This window comes from Canis lupus, chromosome 37, assembly GCF_003254725.2.
Source record: "Canis lupus dingo isolate Sandy chromosome 37, ASM325472v2, whole genome shotgun sequence".
Taxonomy (NCBI): domain Eukaryota; kingdom Metazoa; phylum Chordata; class Mammalia; order Carnivora; family Canidae; genus Canis; species Canis lupus.
Window position 1 is genome coordinate 30,069,707 of NC_064279.1, and position 13,146 is coordinate 30,082,852.

The 13,146-nt window shown below is 48.8% G+C and overlaps 1 protein-coding gene and 1 long non-coding RNA gene across 7 annotated transcripts in view; one reads left to right on the forward strand and one right to left on the reverse strand.

The window, feature by feature from the left end:
- Positions 1–12,306, reverse strand: part of WDFY1 (WD repeat and FYVE domain containing 1) — a 114,904-nt gene extending 102,598 nt beyond the window's left edge. For all 5 annotated transcript variants that reach the window (XR_007409007.1, XR_003134574.3, XM_025442068.3 and 2 more), the window contains exon 1: positions 12,085–12,306. Coding sequence is in view for 3 of the 5 variants with exons in the window: in XM_025442068.3 (XP_025297853.1) it covers positions 12,085–12,221 (137 nt within the window). In the remaining 2 variants the exon portion in view is untranslated. The remainder of the gene's footprint in view (positions 1–12,084) is intronic.
- Positions 657–5,652, forward strand: LOC112656680 (uncharacterized). Of its 2 annotated transcripts, none has more exons than XR_003134577.3 (3): positions 657–1,368; positions 4,080–4,189; positions 5,326–5,652. It is a non-coding gene; the product is annotated as an uncharacterized LOC112656680 (long non-coding RNA). The 2 variants fall into 2 exon arrangements; XR_003134578.3 differs by having other exon boundaries at positions 4,083–4,189.
- Positions 12,307–13,146: the final 840 nt, after the last annotated feature.

Here is a 13,146-nt window from a genome sequence, read left to right on the forward strand (position 1 = left end):
TGTTTAAAACATATTGTTGTGCAGGGCTAAGCAAATGAACAACTGAAAAGAATAAAAAGCCATTTCTAGGGTTCTTGTAATTTTCTGTCAGCACTGGGAATCAGAACTCTTTGGCAAAAATTTGTCCCATATACTGAGAAAAATGTTTCCTGCCTCATACTGCTGCTGCTGCTGCTACTACTACTAGTAATAACAGCAACCAAGTGATTTAGGAACTCCATACTTGGCAACCGATTCTGAAGAAATTTAACAGGAAAAAAAAAAGGAATTAACGCATTACAGAAAAGTTCCTATGAGCATTACTCAAAGGAATAAAAACTGGGGGGAAAGGTGAAATAACGAAATGGGTTAATGGCCTATTAATTCCATAGCTTACGCAGTCATTACAAATCGTTCTGAAAATCATGAGTTCATGATAAGCTACTGAATTAGTATGTTTCACAGTCATTAAAAATCCACACAGAGATCGTGAACCCATGAGAAAATGTTTACGAAATGTTAATTTTTTTTTAAAGTATAACGTAAAATGATGTAACTTCACTTCTATAACTGGGCCAAGCCAGGTAGGAGAGAAGGATCATAGCTGTAGAGCCACCAAGGCCTTCAGTGACTTGGGGGTGGCGGTTGGGGGGGGGGGTGTTCCTTGAGCCCAGAGACTCCAGTCCCCAGTCCCCAGCCCCCAACTCAAGGAGCAGAATGAGCCAACAGTTGAACGAGTCCTCGTGAGCCCGGCACACTCAGGGATGAACGTCTGACGTCCAGGCAGCTGGCTGGGGGCGAAGCCCGTCTGCTCCCTACGGACGCCTGTGCTCCCTCATTCGGGCAAGAGCAAGCAGGTGGGGGAGGAAGGCAGGCCTCAGGCGGAAGCTCCAGCGCAAGTGTGGGCACTAGAGTCAAAGGCGATGTCAAGTAGGGGGACCCATCGAAGCTGGTGGGAGATCTGAGCATCCCTGGGGTTAGTGCACAGGGCCCAGGACACCCAGAGCTCACAGGGAGACGCAGACCCAAGGACCGAGACACCAGGGTCGAGGTGCTGGATGGACAGAACCTTGAGCATGTCAGCAGGGGACACAGCCAGTGAAGGAATCCGAAGCAGGAGGGCAGTTAACAGACGACACCAAGAGGCACCAGGGCCACCAGGCCTGAAAGACACAAGGCGATAAATACTCCGTGCCTCTTAAAAAACGTGTCCCTGCCTGAGTTCTTATGAGTTCACAGCAGTGAACTGTAGTGGCAGACAGAGCTACGTCCTGTGTTCTAGAAAATACTCCAGGATACGAAAAAGGCTACTGTTGGTGGAGAATGTGAGCCACATCCTCATGACAAGACGTCAGCCAAGGCCTCCCTTTTATACTCAGGGAGGCAAATGTAAGGAGAGTCAAGGTTCTAGAATCAAACAAAGCATCAGTTTGTTGAATTGCTTTGTCCAATTTTATTGCTCTTTTATAAGAGGATAATAAAAATTCACATTTCAAAACATTACAAAATAATTCAAAACAAAGCAGCTTTACGTGGTAAATAATAAGTAAAACAATTTTTTTTTAATTTATTTATGATAGTCACAGAGAGAGAGAGAGAGAGAGGCAGAGACACAGGCAGAGGGAGAAGCAGGCTCCATGCACCGGGAGCCTGATGTGGGATTCGATCCCGGGTCTCCAGGATCGCGCCCTGGGCCAAAGGCAGGCGCCAAACCGCTGCGCCACCCAGGGATCCCAAACAATTTATTTTTTTAAATTAAATTTGTCTTTTCTTTTTTTTAAGATTTTATTTATTTATTCATGAAAGACACAGACAGAAAGAGAAGCAGAGACACAGGCAGAGGGAGAAGCAGGCTTCATGCAAGGAGCCCGATGTGGGACTCGACCCTGGTACTCCAGGATCACACCCTGGGCTGAAGGCAGGCGCTAAACCGCTGAGCCACACAGGGATCCCCTAAGTAAAACAATTTAAAAAAGAAAAAACGCTTTTCAGAAAATTCCACATTTTACCTTCCAAAGGAGTTAACCCCTAAACAAAAAGGAAGCATGAAAAAGTAAATTACTTTTTCCCTCCAAAAAAATCCAGACTATGCACAAGTCGAGGTCTAACTTCAAAGCTCTCATTTAGTTCAAAGAAACCCTGACTTCTGTGCTAAACAGGAACAATGAGTCCAACAAAATCTCTCTCGATTAACACATATTTGGTATGTTTCTCGTTTCAAATTTTTATTTAAATTCTGGTTAACAAGGAGGGTAATACTGCTTTCAGGAGCAGAATTCAGGGATTCAGCACATGCACACAACACCCCGCTGTGCCTCCTTAGTGCCTGGCGCCCACCTACCCCCTCCCCACCCATGACCTTCCATCAACCCTAAGTTTGTTCTCTATGGTCAAGAGTCTCTTATGGTTTGCTCCCCTCTCTCTCTCTCTCTTTTTTTTTCCTTCCCGTATGTGTATCTGTTTTGTTTCTTAAATTTCCCACGAGTGAAATCATACAGCATTTGTGTTTCTCTGACTTATTTTGCGTTAGCACAACACTCTCTAGCTCCATCCACGTTTGTGCAAATGGCAAAATTTCATTCTTTTTGGTGGCCGAGTAATATTCCATTGTACATATAGTTTACCCCTTCTTTATCTATTCATCAGTTGATGGACATTTATTTTTACAATAAACCAGAGAAGAGAAAAAGTTAAGAAAATCATCAGGAAGAGAGAATCCATTTATAGTACCATGCCATATAAAATCCACATATAAGTGGACCTGCACAGTCCAAAGCCATGCTGTTCAAGGGTCAACTGTACTTGCTGTTTTAAGCCACTGAATCTTACCTGGTTTGTCTCATATCAGAAACTAAATGATACAATGCTATCTGTTCAAGAAATAGAGTATCTTTGATTCTGCCCTTAAAATAAAAAATAGGGGGATCCCTGGGTGGCTCAACAGTTTAGCGCCTGCCTTCTGCCCAGGGCATGATTCTGGAGACCAGGGATCGAGTCCCACGTTGGGCTCCCTGCATGGAGCCTGCTTCTCCCTCTGCCTGTGTCTCTGCCTCTCTCTCTCTCTCTCTCTCTCTCTCTCATGAATAAATAAATAAGATTTTTTTTTTTTAAAAAGATAGCATTTGGCACTTACCGAGTGTCAAGGATTTAAAAGTACTGAATAAACAAATAAGTTCACTTCACTTTGAACCGAAATAGAGGATCCTCGCTTTGCACAGATGTTAATTTTTTTTTTTTAAAGATTTTATTTCAGAGAGAAAGTGAGCAAAAGAGAGAGACGGCATGCCCATGCGCGAGAGAGGACAAGCCAGGGCAGAGGCAGAGGGAGAAGGAGAAGTGGACTCCCTCTGAGCATGGGGCCCAACGTGGGGCTCGATCCCAGGACCCTGAGATCATGACTTGAGCCGAAGGCAGATCCCTGTGCAGATGCTAAATTGAATCCCGAGAAACTAAAGAAGTTACTGTAAAGCATAAACGAAGTTATTACTCTTAATTATTATTCAATGTTTTTCATCCTATCAAGGATCAAAATTCTGCATGTTCTTAGCTTACTACAGTAGATATATGAAAAGCAGACTAAAAACCACAGGTCTGGTTAAGAATGAAGTATGTGTTCCAGTGAAACTAGTCTGTGCTCTTCTCAAAGATATACCTGATGGTCAGAATAGGTGGAGGAGCTCCTCTCATTTCTTCGAGGCCCTTTGACTCCCCTCAAAGAATTGATTAAAAGCAACTTAAAAATGTACTTTAGGAAATCACCAAGTCTATAAAGCCTTAACTGCTTAAGCTAGAAAGAGGAAGAAAGAAGACAGATTCCAAGCATGGTTCTTCTGGTGAAAAGCGCTGGCTCTCAAAGCAGGGGCATCTTGTGGGAGTGCTGATTAATATCATTTTTAAACCTAAAACTGCATGAGGACACACATCTGGATTCAAGACATTTTATTTTCCAATACGATTACCTTGAAAATCACGCCCACACTTTGGTAAAAAGATTCAAAGCGCACACCAGTGCTGCGGTAAAATCACAAGGCCAAATTCTGTCTCGCCTGACACATCAGCATTTCTAAAACCAGATCTTTTTTTTTTTTTTTCTTTTAAAGCAGGTTCCACACTCAGCGTGGAGCCTAGTGCATGGCTTAAACTCACTACCTTGAAATCAAGACCTGAGCTAACATCAAGAGTTGGACGTCCAACTGACTGGGCCACCCAGGTACCCCTTTTTAAATTTCTCAAAAACACCCTAATGATCCCCAAACAGCTAAATGAAAGCAATTCAACCATTTTTACATTATAAACTGTTACATTATGCCAGGATTACTCAACTAACCAATTGAACACAGAATACAGAGGATAGGATATGTTTCAAATTAAGCCCAAGGCCTGCTTCTGTTAACCTCTTACAATAGTTAAGTTTGAGGAAAGTCACTCTTAGGGCTGCTGATACTATTTCGCATCTTGATAAATCACCAAACATTTCCGTTACCTTCAGCAAAGGATATTTTTTCCTACACTTAACTACTTCCGGGGGCTCCAGACACAGTGTGTGATTCTGGTCGCCTCCAGAGCTTTCTCTAACATTAGAATGTTAGCCTAAAAGAGAAAGAAAAGGACATGGCCATCAGTGCAATCTGCTCTTATCAAATAAATAGCAGTTTCCTTTCAGCCAAGTCTCCTGAACTCTGCCCTCTTCATTCCTGTAACAGAAAGAAGCCTTTCTCCTTTGGTAACAAAGGGGGAAAACACTAGATTTTTACTGAACCAACTAAACGGGTAGGCAGGGAAACCAGCCTCTTTTCACCAAGGAAAATTAGATTGGCTGAGAACAAATTTATATTCCCATCTCCTTCTACAGTCCAGGGAAGGAACTGTGAACAGCTTCAACGGCCCGCGCTGGTGCCTCTCGAACTCCTGCTGTTGTCACAAGCAGATGTTTATCCCAAGAGGAAGGCCACTTATGTGGCATCCCCACCAGCTCCTGGACTGCCTCTCCAGAAGCCAGATGGCTACTTTCCTACCTGCAGATGTGTTCTTTTTCAGTTGAGGAACCATTCCTGCTGCCATCTGTTCACTGTTAGCATCCAAATGATTTTTTGCGACCTCTGTGCTACCAAGAAGGCTGACGGCCATCAGAACCTCGAGCAGCAGGAGTGATCAAGGCAGGATGCAGTCAACATAGGGTCCATGCAACACTTTCTTATGTCACCAAGAGAAAAGGTTCAAGCTCTATCCATAGCCTAGATGTCTCAAAACACAGGGTTAAACCAAATCCAAAAAAGTACAGTTTGAGGCAGTGAGGAAGAGCAGCCTAGCTTCCAATTCTGTTCCACACTTCTTTCTTCCTTCCAGGTCTGTCTGTTGATTCACCCAAGCTAACAACATTGAGACCAGCGCACACCTGCTTCCTTCTGGGAGTCTGGAATTTCGGCAAGCGCCAGGCAGAGGGCACCTACCCGGCCAGCCCCCAAAAGCGGTGGGCACAGAGTCTCTACTGAGCCTCCTGGTCGACAGTGCTGTACCCAAGGGGTCATAACTCAATGCGGAGGGATGGAGCCCCTCCTGTGGGTCTCTCCACAGGGCAAAGATGCACAGGAGCTCACATTGATTTCCTGCGGCCTCTGTGCCTTTCCTTCCACCAATGCTGTTTGTGTCCTTTCACTGCAATAAATCGTGGCCATGAGCATGAGCTTACGTCAGCGGTCCTTCTAGGGAATCCGTGGGCCGAGGGGTGGCCGTGGGGCCCCTGAACAAAGCAGGGCACAGGTGTTATGAGGGAAAACCCACGACTGACGTGACTTGTAAGTGACTGATACGGAAATGATGAGAAGGCACGACTCAAAGACAGTTACCAGAACTTAGGTTTCTAAGTGATCCCCAAATGGTTACTGTCCTACTTCATACGGAAAAAAATTTTTTTTTATTTCCACATGCACACAGAGCAAGCAAACATCTTCAGCTTTTGATGAGATTAAAATAATTACATGGGAAATAATAACAGACAACATGTGCAAACTGCTTTCCCTGTGCTGGGCACTGTTCAGTGCACTGTGCATATTAATTATCCTAATTCTCACAAAACCCTGATGTAGGCACTGTCCCCATGTCACAGATAAGAAAACTACGGCACAGAAAGACTAAGCAACCTCTCCTAAGGTCACACGGCTGGGACTCAAACTCGGGCCTTCTGGATCCAGGACTGGCTCTCGACCGTGCCATAAAAAGAAAACGATCCTCACGACGAAGGGCCACTCCAACAAAAGGAAAAAATCCTTCCTCCTTCTCCTTTCTTCGTTTTGTTTTCTAACAGAGTCCACTTTTCAGCACTGCGTGATGACAAAAACACAGCAGTGAACACCCCAGTTTAATGTGTAAGCCAACAACTTCCAGCTATGCCAGGTTTTCTCCTAAGCGTAACACTTTAAAAACTCAGGTTGTTTATTCAAAATGACTTCCGCGTGAGCAGCTAAAAATATATAATTTTTCCCTCAAACTACCTTAATGTGCTTAGAAACATCTGAAAGGAAACAAGCGTATCAGGATAAAAAGCTGGTTTATAACAATGGCAAGAAAAGCAGATGCCACACTTTAAAAGTTGGATTTCTAGAACTGCTACTGTTTACCAGCCTAAGTGCAACATCCTACAGTATTTTAAAACACATGAGATCTGCCTTTGTTTGACTTAGGCCAGACAAGTGAGTTTCTGGCGGAAATCAATGGTGACCTCCATTTTTGCATCAGGGCAAAAGCATAAGCACGCTCATCCTCAAACTGTTTTCCAAAAATGAAGATGGCAGGATGGCAGGCTTATTTCTTTTATCTTATTTAAATATTTTATTTTGGGCAGCCCACGTGGCTCAGCGGTTTAGCACTGCCTTCGGCCCAGGGCGTGATCCTGGAGACCCAGGATCGAGTCCCACGTCGGGCTTCCTGCATGGAGCCTGCTTCTCCCTCAGCCTGTGTCTCTGCCTCTCTCTCTCTCTCTCTGTGTCTCTCATGAATAAATAAATAAAATATTTTTAAAAAAAATATAAGTAACTTAATTAATCTTTTATTTAAATTCAATTTGCCAGCATATAGTGTAACACCCAGTGGCCTTATTTCTAAGGCTGTATCATGAAGTCTTTTCTTTTAAAAATTCTATGCTTCAACTGATTCTAAAAGTATGGTGCAGTCCACAGCAAAAAAAAAAAAAAAAAAATCAAAGGGCAAATGTGTCCTGGGAATGGGTTCTCAAGGTCTCAGCACATTTCACTTCTGTTCAGAAAGCTGAGTCTCACTTTCTGTTTCCACTATCAGGAAAATGGTTACTGTAGTTCAAATTCTACAACTTACCACCCAGGTTTGGTACTTTTCTTTTTACAGTTTCCTGGCTAGAGAGAGTCCTACTTTATTGATTCGACAATATTTTTTTAAAGATTTATTTATTTATTCATGAGAGGCACGGAGCCAGAGGCAGAGGGAGAAGCAGGCTCCGTGCAGGGAGCCCGATGCACAGCTCCATCCCTGGACCCCCCAGGTCACGCCCTGAGCCGAAGGCAGAGGCTCCACTGCTGAGCCCCCCAGGCGTCCTGATTGGAGAGAATATTTTTTTTTTAAGCTTTACAAATGCAGCATACTTGGCATGTTCAAAAATGCCAGTTCCCAAGTTCAGGCAACTGCAAACTTAAGTTAAAAACACACATTCAGGTGTAGGGTAACAAGAGTGCAGTAATGAGGCCCTTAACAGAATGTACAGGCAGGCACACAGGGGAGCAGTGCCACCTTCTGCTGACCCTTCCGCGGCAGGAACTCCGACGGTTTCTGCTCAGACCCCAAAGCTCGGCACCCAAAGCATTACTAGTGACTCCTGGTGCGAGGGGCTCAGGCTGGGCATTCCATAGCAGGTTAACACTCCCCGAGGGGACGGTGTGTATTCAGACGTGTCCCACACGGTTTGGTTTTAATGGGAAATAGACGAGTACAGGTAACTGATTCCAGGCAAATATATCCCGGAAAAGGACACAGAAGAGGACAGAGTACAAAGTATTCGCCCCTCGTGGGCCTGCAAGGCAAACACTGTGCCCACTGTGCCCACAACACTCGTGCAGAAGAGCGGTTCTCAAAGTGGGGTTCCTGAACCAGCAGCATCAACATCGACATCACTGGGAACCTGGAAGACATGCAAACGCTGGGGTCCCATCCCAGCCTCGCTCAATCAGAATCTCCATTTGATTCTGATACATGCTCAGGTTTGAGAACCGCTGTCTGGGGAGACCAGAGAAGTAAGTACACTGAGCCTAACCCCGGCTGTCTCAACCACGGTGCTACTGACATCTGGAGCTGCTAGTTCTTGTAGTGAGGTCCTGTCCCGTGCCTTACAGGATGCTGGGCAGCATCTCTGGCCTGACCCTCTAGATGCCAGCAATCCCCGCTATAGTCCTGCCAACCAGAATGTCCCCAGAGACTGCCACATCCCCCTGTGGGGGCAAAATCACCCCTTGTTGAGAACCACAGGCCTAGTTTAGAAAAATGGGCACTAACTTTAGGCAACCCTCACATCTCACTTTTCCTCTCAAAGTGCTCTCACGCCAGTTCTCACTGCTTTTAACTTTTATCAAGTGAATTAACTTTAGCAGGAGCCTACTTTAAATTTAAAAGTTGCCGTTCTGAGCATTACAGCACAAGTTATATTAGAAAAGGTACAAACTTCAAAAACAAAAAACAAAAAAACCAAAAACCTAAAAGGAAGGAAGGATAGCTGAATTATAGCCAAAGGTGGAATCCTAGCATGTCACACTTGCTGCCAGAACAGTCGATCGTTGACGGATACCAACTGGATTCAGTTTCTCCAAATGCGCAATAGGGCCCCCTAGTCGCACCTGGGTTCAAATCTCAACCCAATCACTTACTAGCTACTAGGCCTTGGGCAGTTACTTCAGTATCTTTGTGCCTTGGTTTCCTGTCAAAGGCCCACTGCCATCGGAGGCACACACCCACCGTCTGTCCCGTAACACTCCGGGGGCCCAGGATAACTGCTTCTGCGGGAAGACGGACAGACACACCGCACGGGATAAAGACTACACACGGAAAAAAAAAAAAAAAAAAAAAAGACTACACACAGTCCCATCTCTTCAGGTTGGGTTTTACCACCAAGGAGTTTTCAGGCCCAGTTTACGAACCAACCAACAGAACAAGCCCACCTTCGGCTTTTACAACACACTGAATCTTGGAGCTACTGATAAGGGAGGTGCCTGTACTCCCCACCTTGTGGGGAACGTGAGAGGGATGCAGCCCCATACAGAGGTCCGACTCTGCACCAGTAGGGAGCACGGACTTTTATTTCACTAATTCATTTATTTTTATTTTTATTTTTATTTTTTGAGAGAAGGGACTTTTAAAAGGTTTAGCCACTGTTATTTCCAAAGTACAAACTCGGGTCCTGTCACTTGCTTTGAAATCTCTGATGGTTTCTTACTGAAGTCAAACAGCCCACATTGGCATACGAGGAAGGCCTTCCAGCTCTCAGGACTCTGTCCTGCTGCGGCCACTCAGATACCCTTTGCTCTGGTCACCTACAAGTAACCGTGCTCCCTTACTGCCCCTTGCTCTTTCCACCTGCCTGGGACAGGGATGTGCCCCTCTTCTTCCCACAGCCCACTGCTCTGTCCAGGGACATCTCCTGAGGCTGTCCTTAAACCCTGGCCCTCAAGGACATGCTCCCCTCTGTGTCTCCCCAACGCCCTGGAAGCTGACAGCACAGAGCCATCTCGTCACCAGTCTGTCCAGCCCTTCGGTAACAGATTTTGGCATCACTTGTCTTTCTATCCCACAGGTCCAGCACACAGTGTCTAATAAATGCCTGTCTGATGAATAAGGGTGGTCAGAGTTCTGCTTCCTTAATATGCTGGTTCCATCAGGTCAAGAGCCATAAATATCAATGAATCAGAAGTCAGGAGGGCAAGTGCTATGACTTTTGATCCCTGTTGTATTCCCTAAGCCTGGCACTCAATAGGTACAGTATCTCTAAATATATGAATGAACGAGTGCATGAAGGTATGAATGAATGAATGAATGAATGAATGACTAAAGAGTACGGCACATAGTCATGACAATGTTAAAGATACACCACCATATCCAACAACAAAAAACCCATAGCCACGTGCTTCCATAAATCTCACGAACTAAGGCACCTGCTAAAAAGCATCCTGCCTTCAAGGAAGCTCCAGGGGCATGAAACACAAGTTGCGAACACAAGGCTTCACCCCTCACCTGGTCCAGTCATCGGCAAGGGCCCTGCTGGGCTCCCGTGAAAAACTAGGCTGATCTGAGGCTCCCCCGGAACATTTCAGTCCCAGAGCAGCTAAGTAATCACTTTCCATAAAACATTTACCAGCACTGCTCCTGGCCAGTAATCGCAAACATTCGGCAATTCACCCGACATCATGAGTCAGGAATACGATATTTTGCTGCATAAGATACCTAAGTTTTATAAAATGTTGTCTGCATCCAAGTTCATGTCCTGCAAATATCATTATGGTGTCCTTCGCCCTTTTGCCTTTTTTCCACCTTCCCTTCTCCTCTCTTTTCCTTGCTGCTTCTGCAAAGCAACAGCCAGGTCCTCGCAATAGCTCCTCTCCTCCTTTGAGGTCAGCTCCCTGCAAATGAGCTGGAGAGGCCACTGCCTGCTCATAAAACAATGGACTCAAAAAGCAAAACACAAAGGTTGACTAGGCACCGGGGGCTTCGGGTTCTCTGTTCCCAGTCAGGACAGGCCCTCAACGGTACTTCAGAAGCTCTATGCCTACAAACGGCGGGGCAGTGCTGTCCGCTCTAAGGGGACAGGGCAAGTACCTGCCGTCTTCCAGAAGGCCTTAGGACTTTTGGAGTTCACCATTTAAGAGCACTCATTGTGGGAGGAAACCGAATTTCACCGGCAAACATCAGTCATTTCCTCCAAATTCCCACCGTAAAGCCACAAACCTTCTAAACATTCAGGGCTTTAAAAACACTAAAGTTTTAAAACAAATAATTTCTCTTCAATCCAATCACACAGCCCTGGGCAGACCAAAGAGCTGGAGCCTGGGTTGCGTTCCGGCTTCACCAGCATCTCTGTGACTCTCCAAGGGCCTCAGTGTCCTTCCTCTTGGATAAAATGAGAGAATCGGATCAGATCAGTGATTCCCAAAGTGTGGTGGGCAAGTTGTCATAGCACAAGAAGGAGATGACTTTAGGCGCACAGCTACGTGCTTTAGCTGAGTTGAATTCTTTGGGGCAAGTGATACTGGTTTTCCATTAATGGTGGAAAATAATGTTTTCTTTCAAAGAAAAAGCAAACCTTTTAAAACATAAGTCCCCTTTAGGAAAAAAACAACTATGTGATAAGTAAGAGTTCAGGTGGTTCTTACAGCTGTAAAGAAAAAAAAAACTGATCTAGGGACCCCGTGTTGTGCAAAAAGAGTTGTCAAGGCAGCATAAAGCAGAAGAAAGGGATGGAAGCTCCTGGAGGTCTGCGGAGAGAAGGGAATCCCTGGCACCCGGACGCGGCGACCTGCCACCAGGCTCCTGGCTCCAGGCTCCGAGGCTTGGAACCGACCACAGCCAAGGGCCCAGAAGCCCTCCTCCCGCCCCAGAGATCCCAACGCTTTCTAGGAGCAAGCAGAGCCCCACGAGGAGGGCAGGACCCAGATCCCAGGCTAGGCCCGGCTGTTGGGGGCACTGCCTGGAGGAGCTCAAGGGGACGCCACCCCCCCAGCAGCCGGCAGAGGGAGTCCCCCCTGGAATGGGGGGGCCTCCCGGATCCCAGGCTGTGGGGGGGTGGTTACTGGCTGCAGGGGCGCTGGGCAGGGCTCCCGTTTGGAAGGGGCAGGGATCCCGGGCTGAGGGGGTGGGGGTCCCGGCTGGCAGGGGCAGGGATCCCGGGCTGGGGGGGGGGGGTCCCGGCTGGCAGGACGCAGCCGCACCACGGGGCGTCCGGAGGGGCGCGGGGGAACCGGGTCGGGGCTGGAGGGCGAAGGTGCGAGCCCCCGGGGCGCGGACGAGGCCGGGGCCGTGGGCCCCCCGCCGTCCCCTCCGCTCCCCCGTCCGCTCCCCCGTCCGCTCCCCCGCCCCGCCCCGCCCCGCCGGCCCGACCTGTCCTCGCTGGCGGTGATGACGCCGTCCTCCTTGGGGATGAGCAGCGCGGCCGTGACGGCGTCCTGGTGCCCCTCGATCTTGCTCAGCAGCGCGGGGCGGCTGCTCTGCGGCCTGGAGTGGATCTCGGCCGCCATGTTCGCGGCGGCGGCGGCGGGGGCGGCGGGGGCCTCCCGCGGGGCCCATCAGCTGACGGCCGGCCGGGCGGGCGGGGACGCGCCGGGTCCGCGGGGCCGCGCCGCCGTAGTTCCCCGAGCGCTGCCGCCCGCGCCCGTATTGCCTGGGGAAGCGGCGCAGCCGAAAACCCGCGGGGGCCGGGCCGGGCCGGGCCGGGCGGGGCCGCGGGGAAGGCTCCAGGGGCGGGGCTGGAGGCGCGGGCTGGGGGCGGGGAGGAGCAGGTGGAGGCTCCGCGAACCGGCCCCCGCCCGGCCCGAGCCTTCCGGAAACAACAGTGCGACGCGGCGCTCACCCCGCGGAGCCGGTGTTGGGAGCCGGTGCGCGCGGCGGCAGGAGCGCGGACCCCGGAGCGCCCCGCGCCATCCTGCAGGCGGCCGGGCCGGCGCGCTCCCGCCGAGCGCCTTGGTGGTGCTGACCGCAGCCTTCGGGATGGAGAGACGAGTGCCCCTGGGTTCTCGCTGCAGCGAGGGGAAGCTGAGTCACTTGCCTCGTTAAGGTGGAGCAGCTCTCGGAAGAAGGGAAGCGGCGCCTGCTCCGGGAGCTGCCCGCAGGCCTCCGCGGAGCCCCTCCACGCCCCCACGGGAACACCCGAAACGCGAACCCGCTCAAGCCGCAGACATGAACAAGCCTCCCCCGACGCTGGCTGATGAGAGTGACCCCTGCCTCCCTACCAACCACAGCTTGACCCTCTGCCTAACCTTTCTGCCTCCGGACCAAACGAACACCTCCGATCACACAGTGATCCCCGTTTCCTGACAGCTTCCAGTCCAGTCCAGAGGAGGGACCTTCCTGAGACCCTCTCTGAAATCCTCTAACACACACCCAAACCCCACAACAAGTCCTTTCCATCACCAACGCCCCATGGATCCCTCCCGTGAAAGGCCT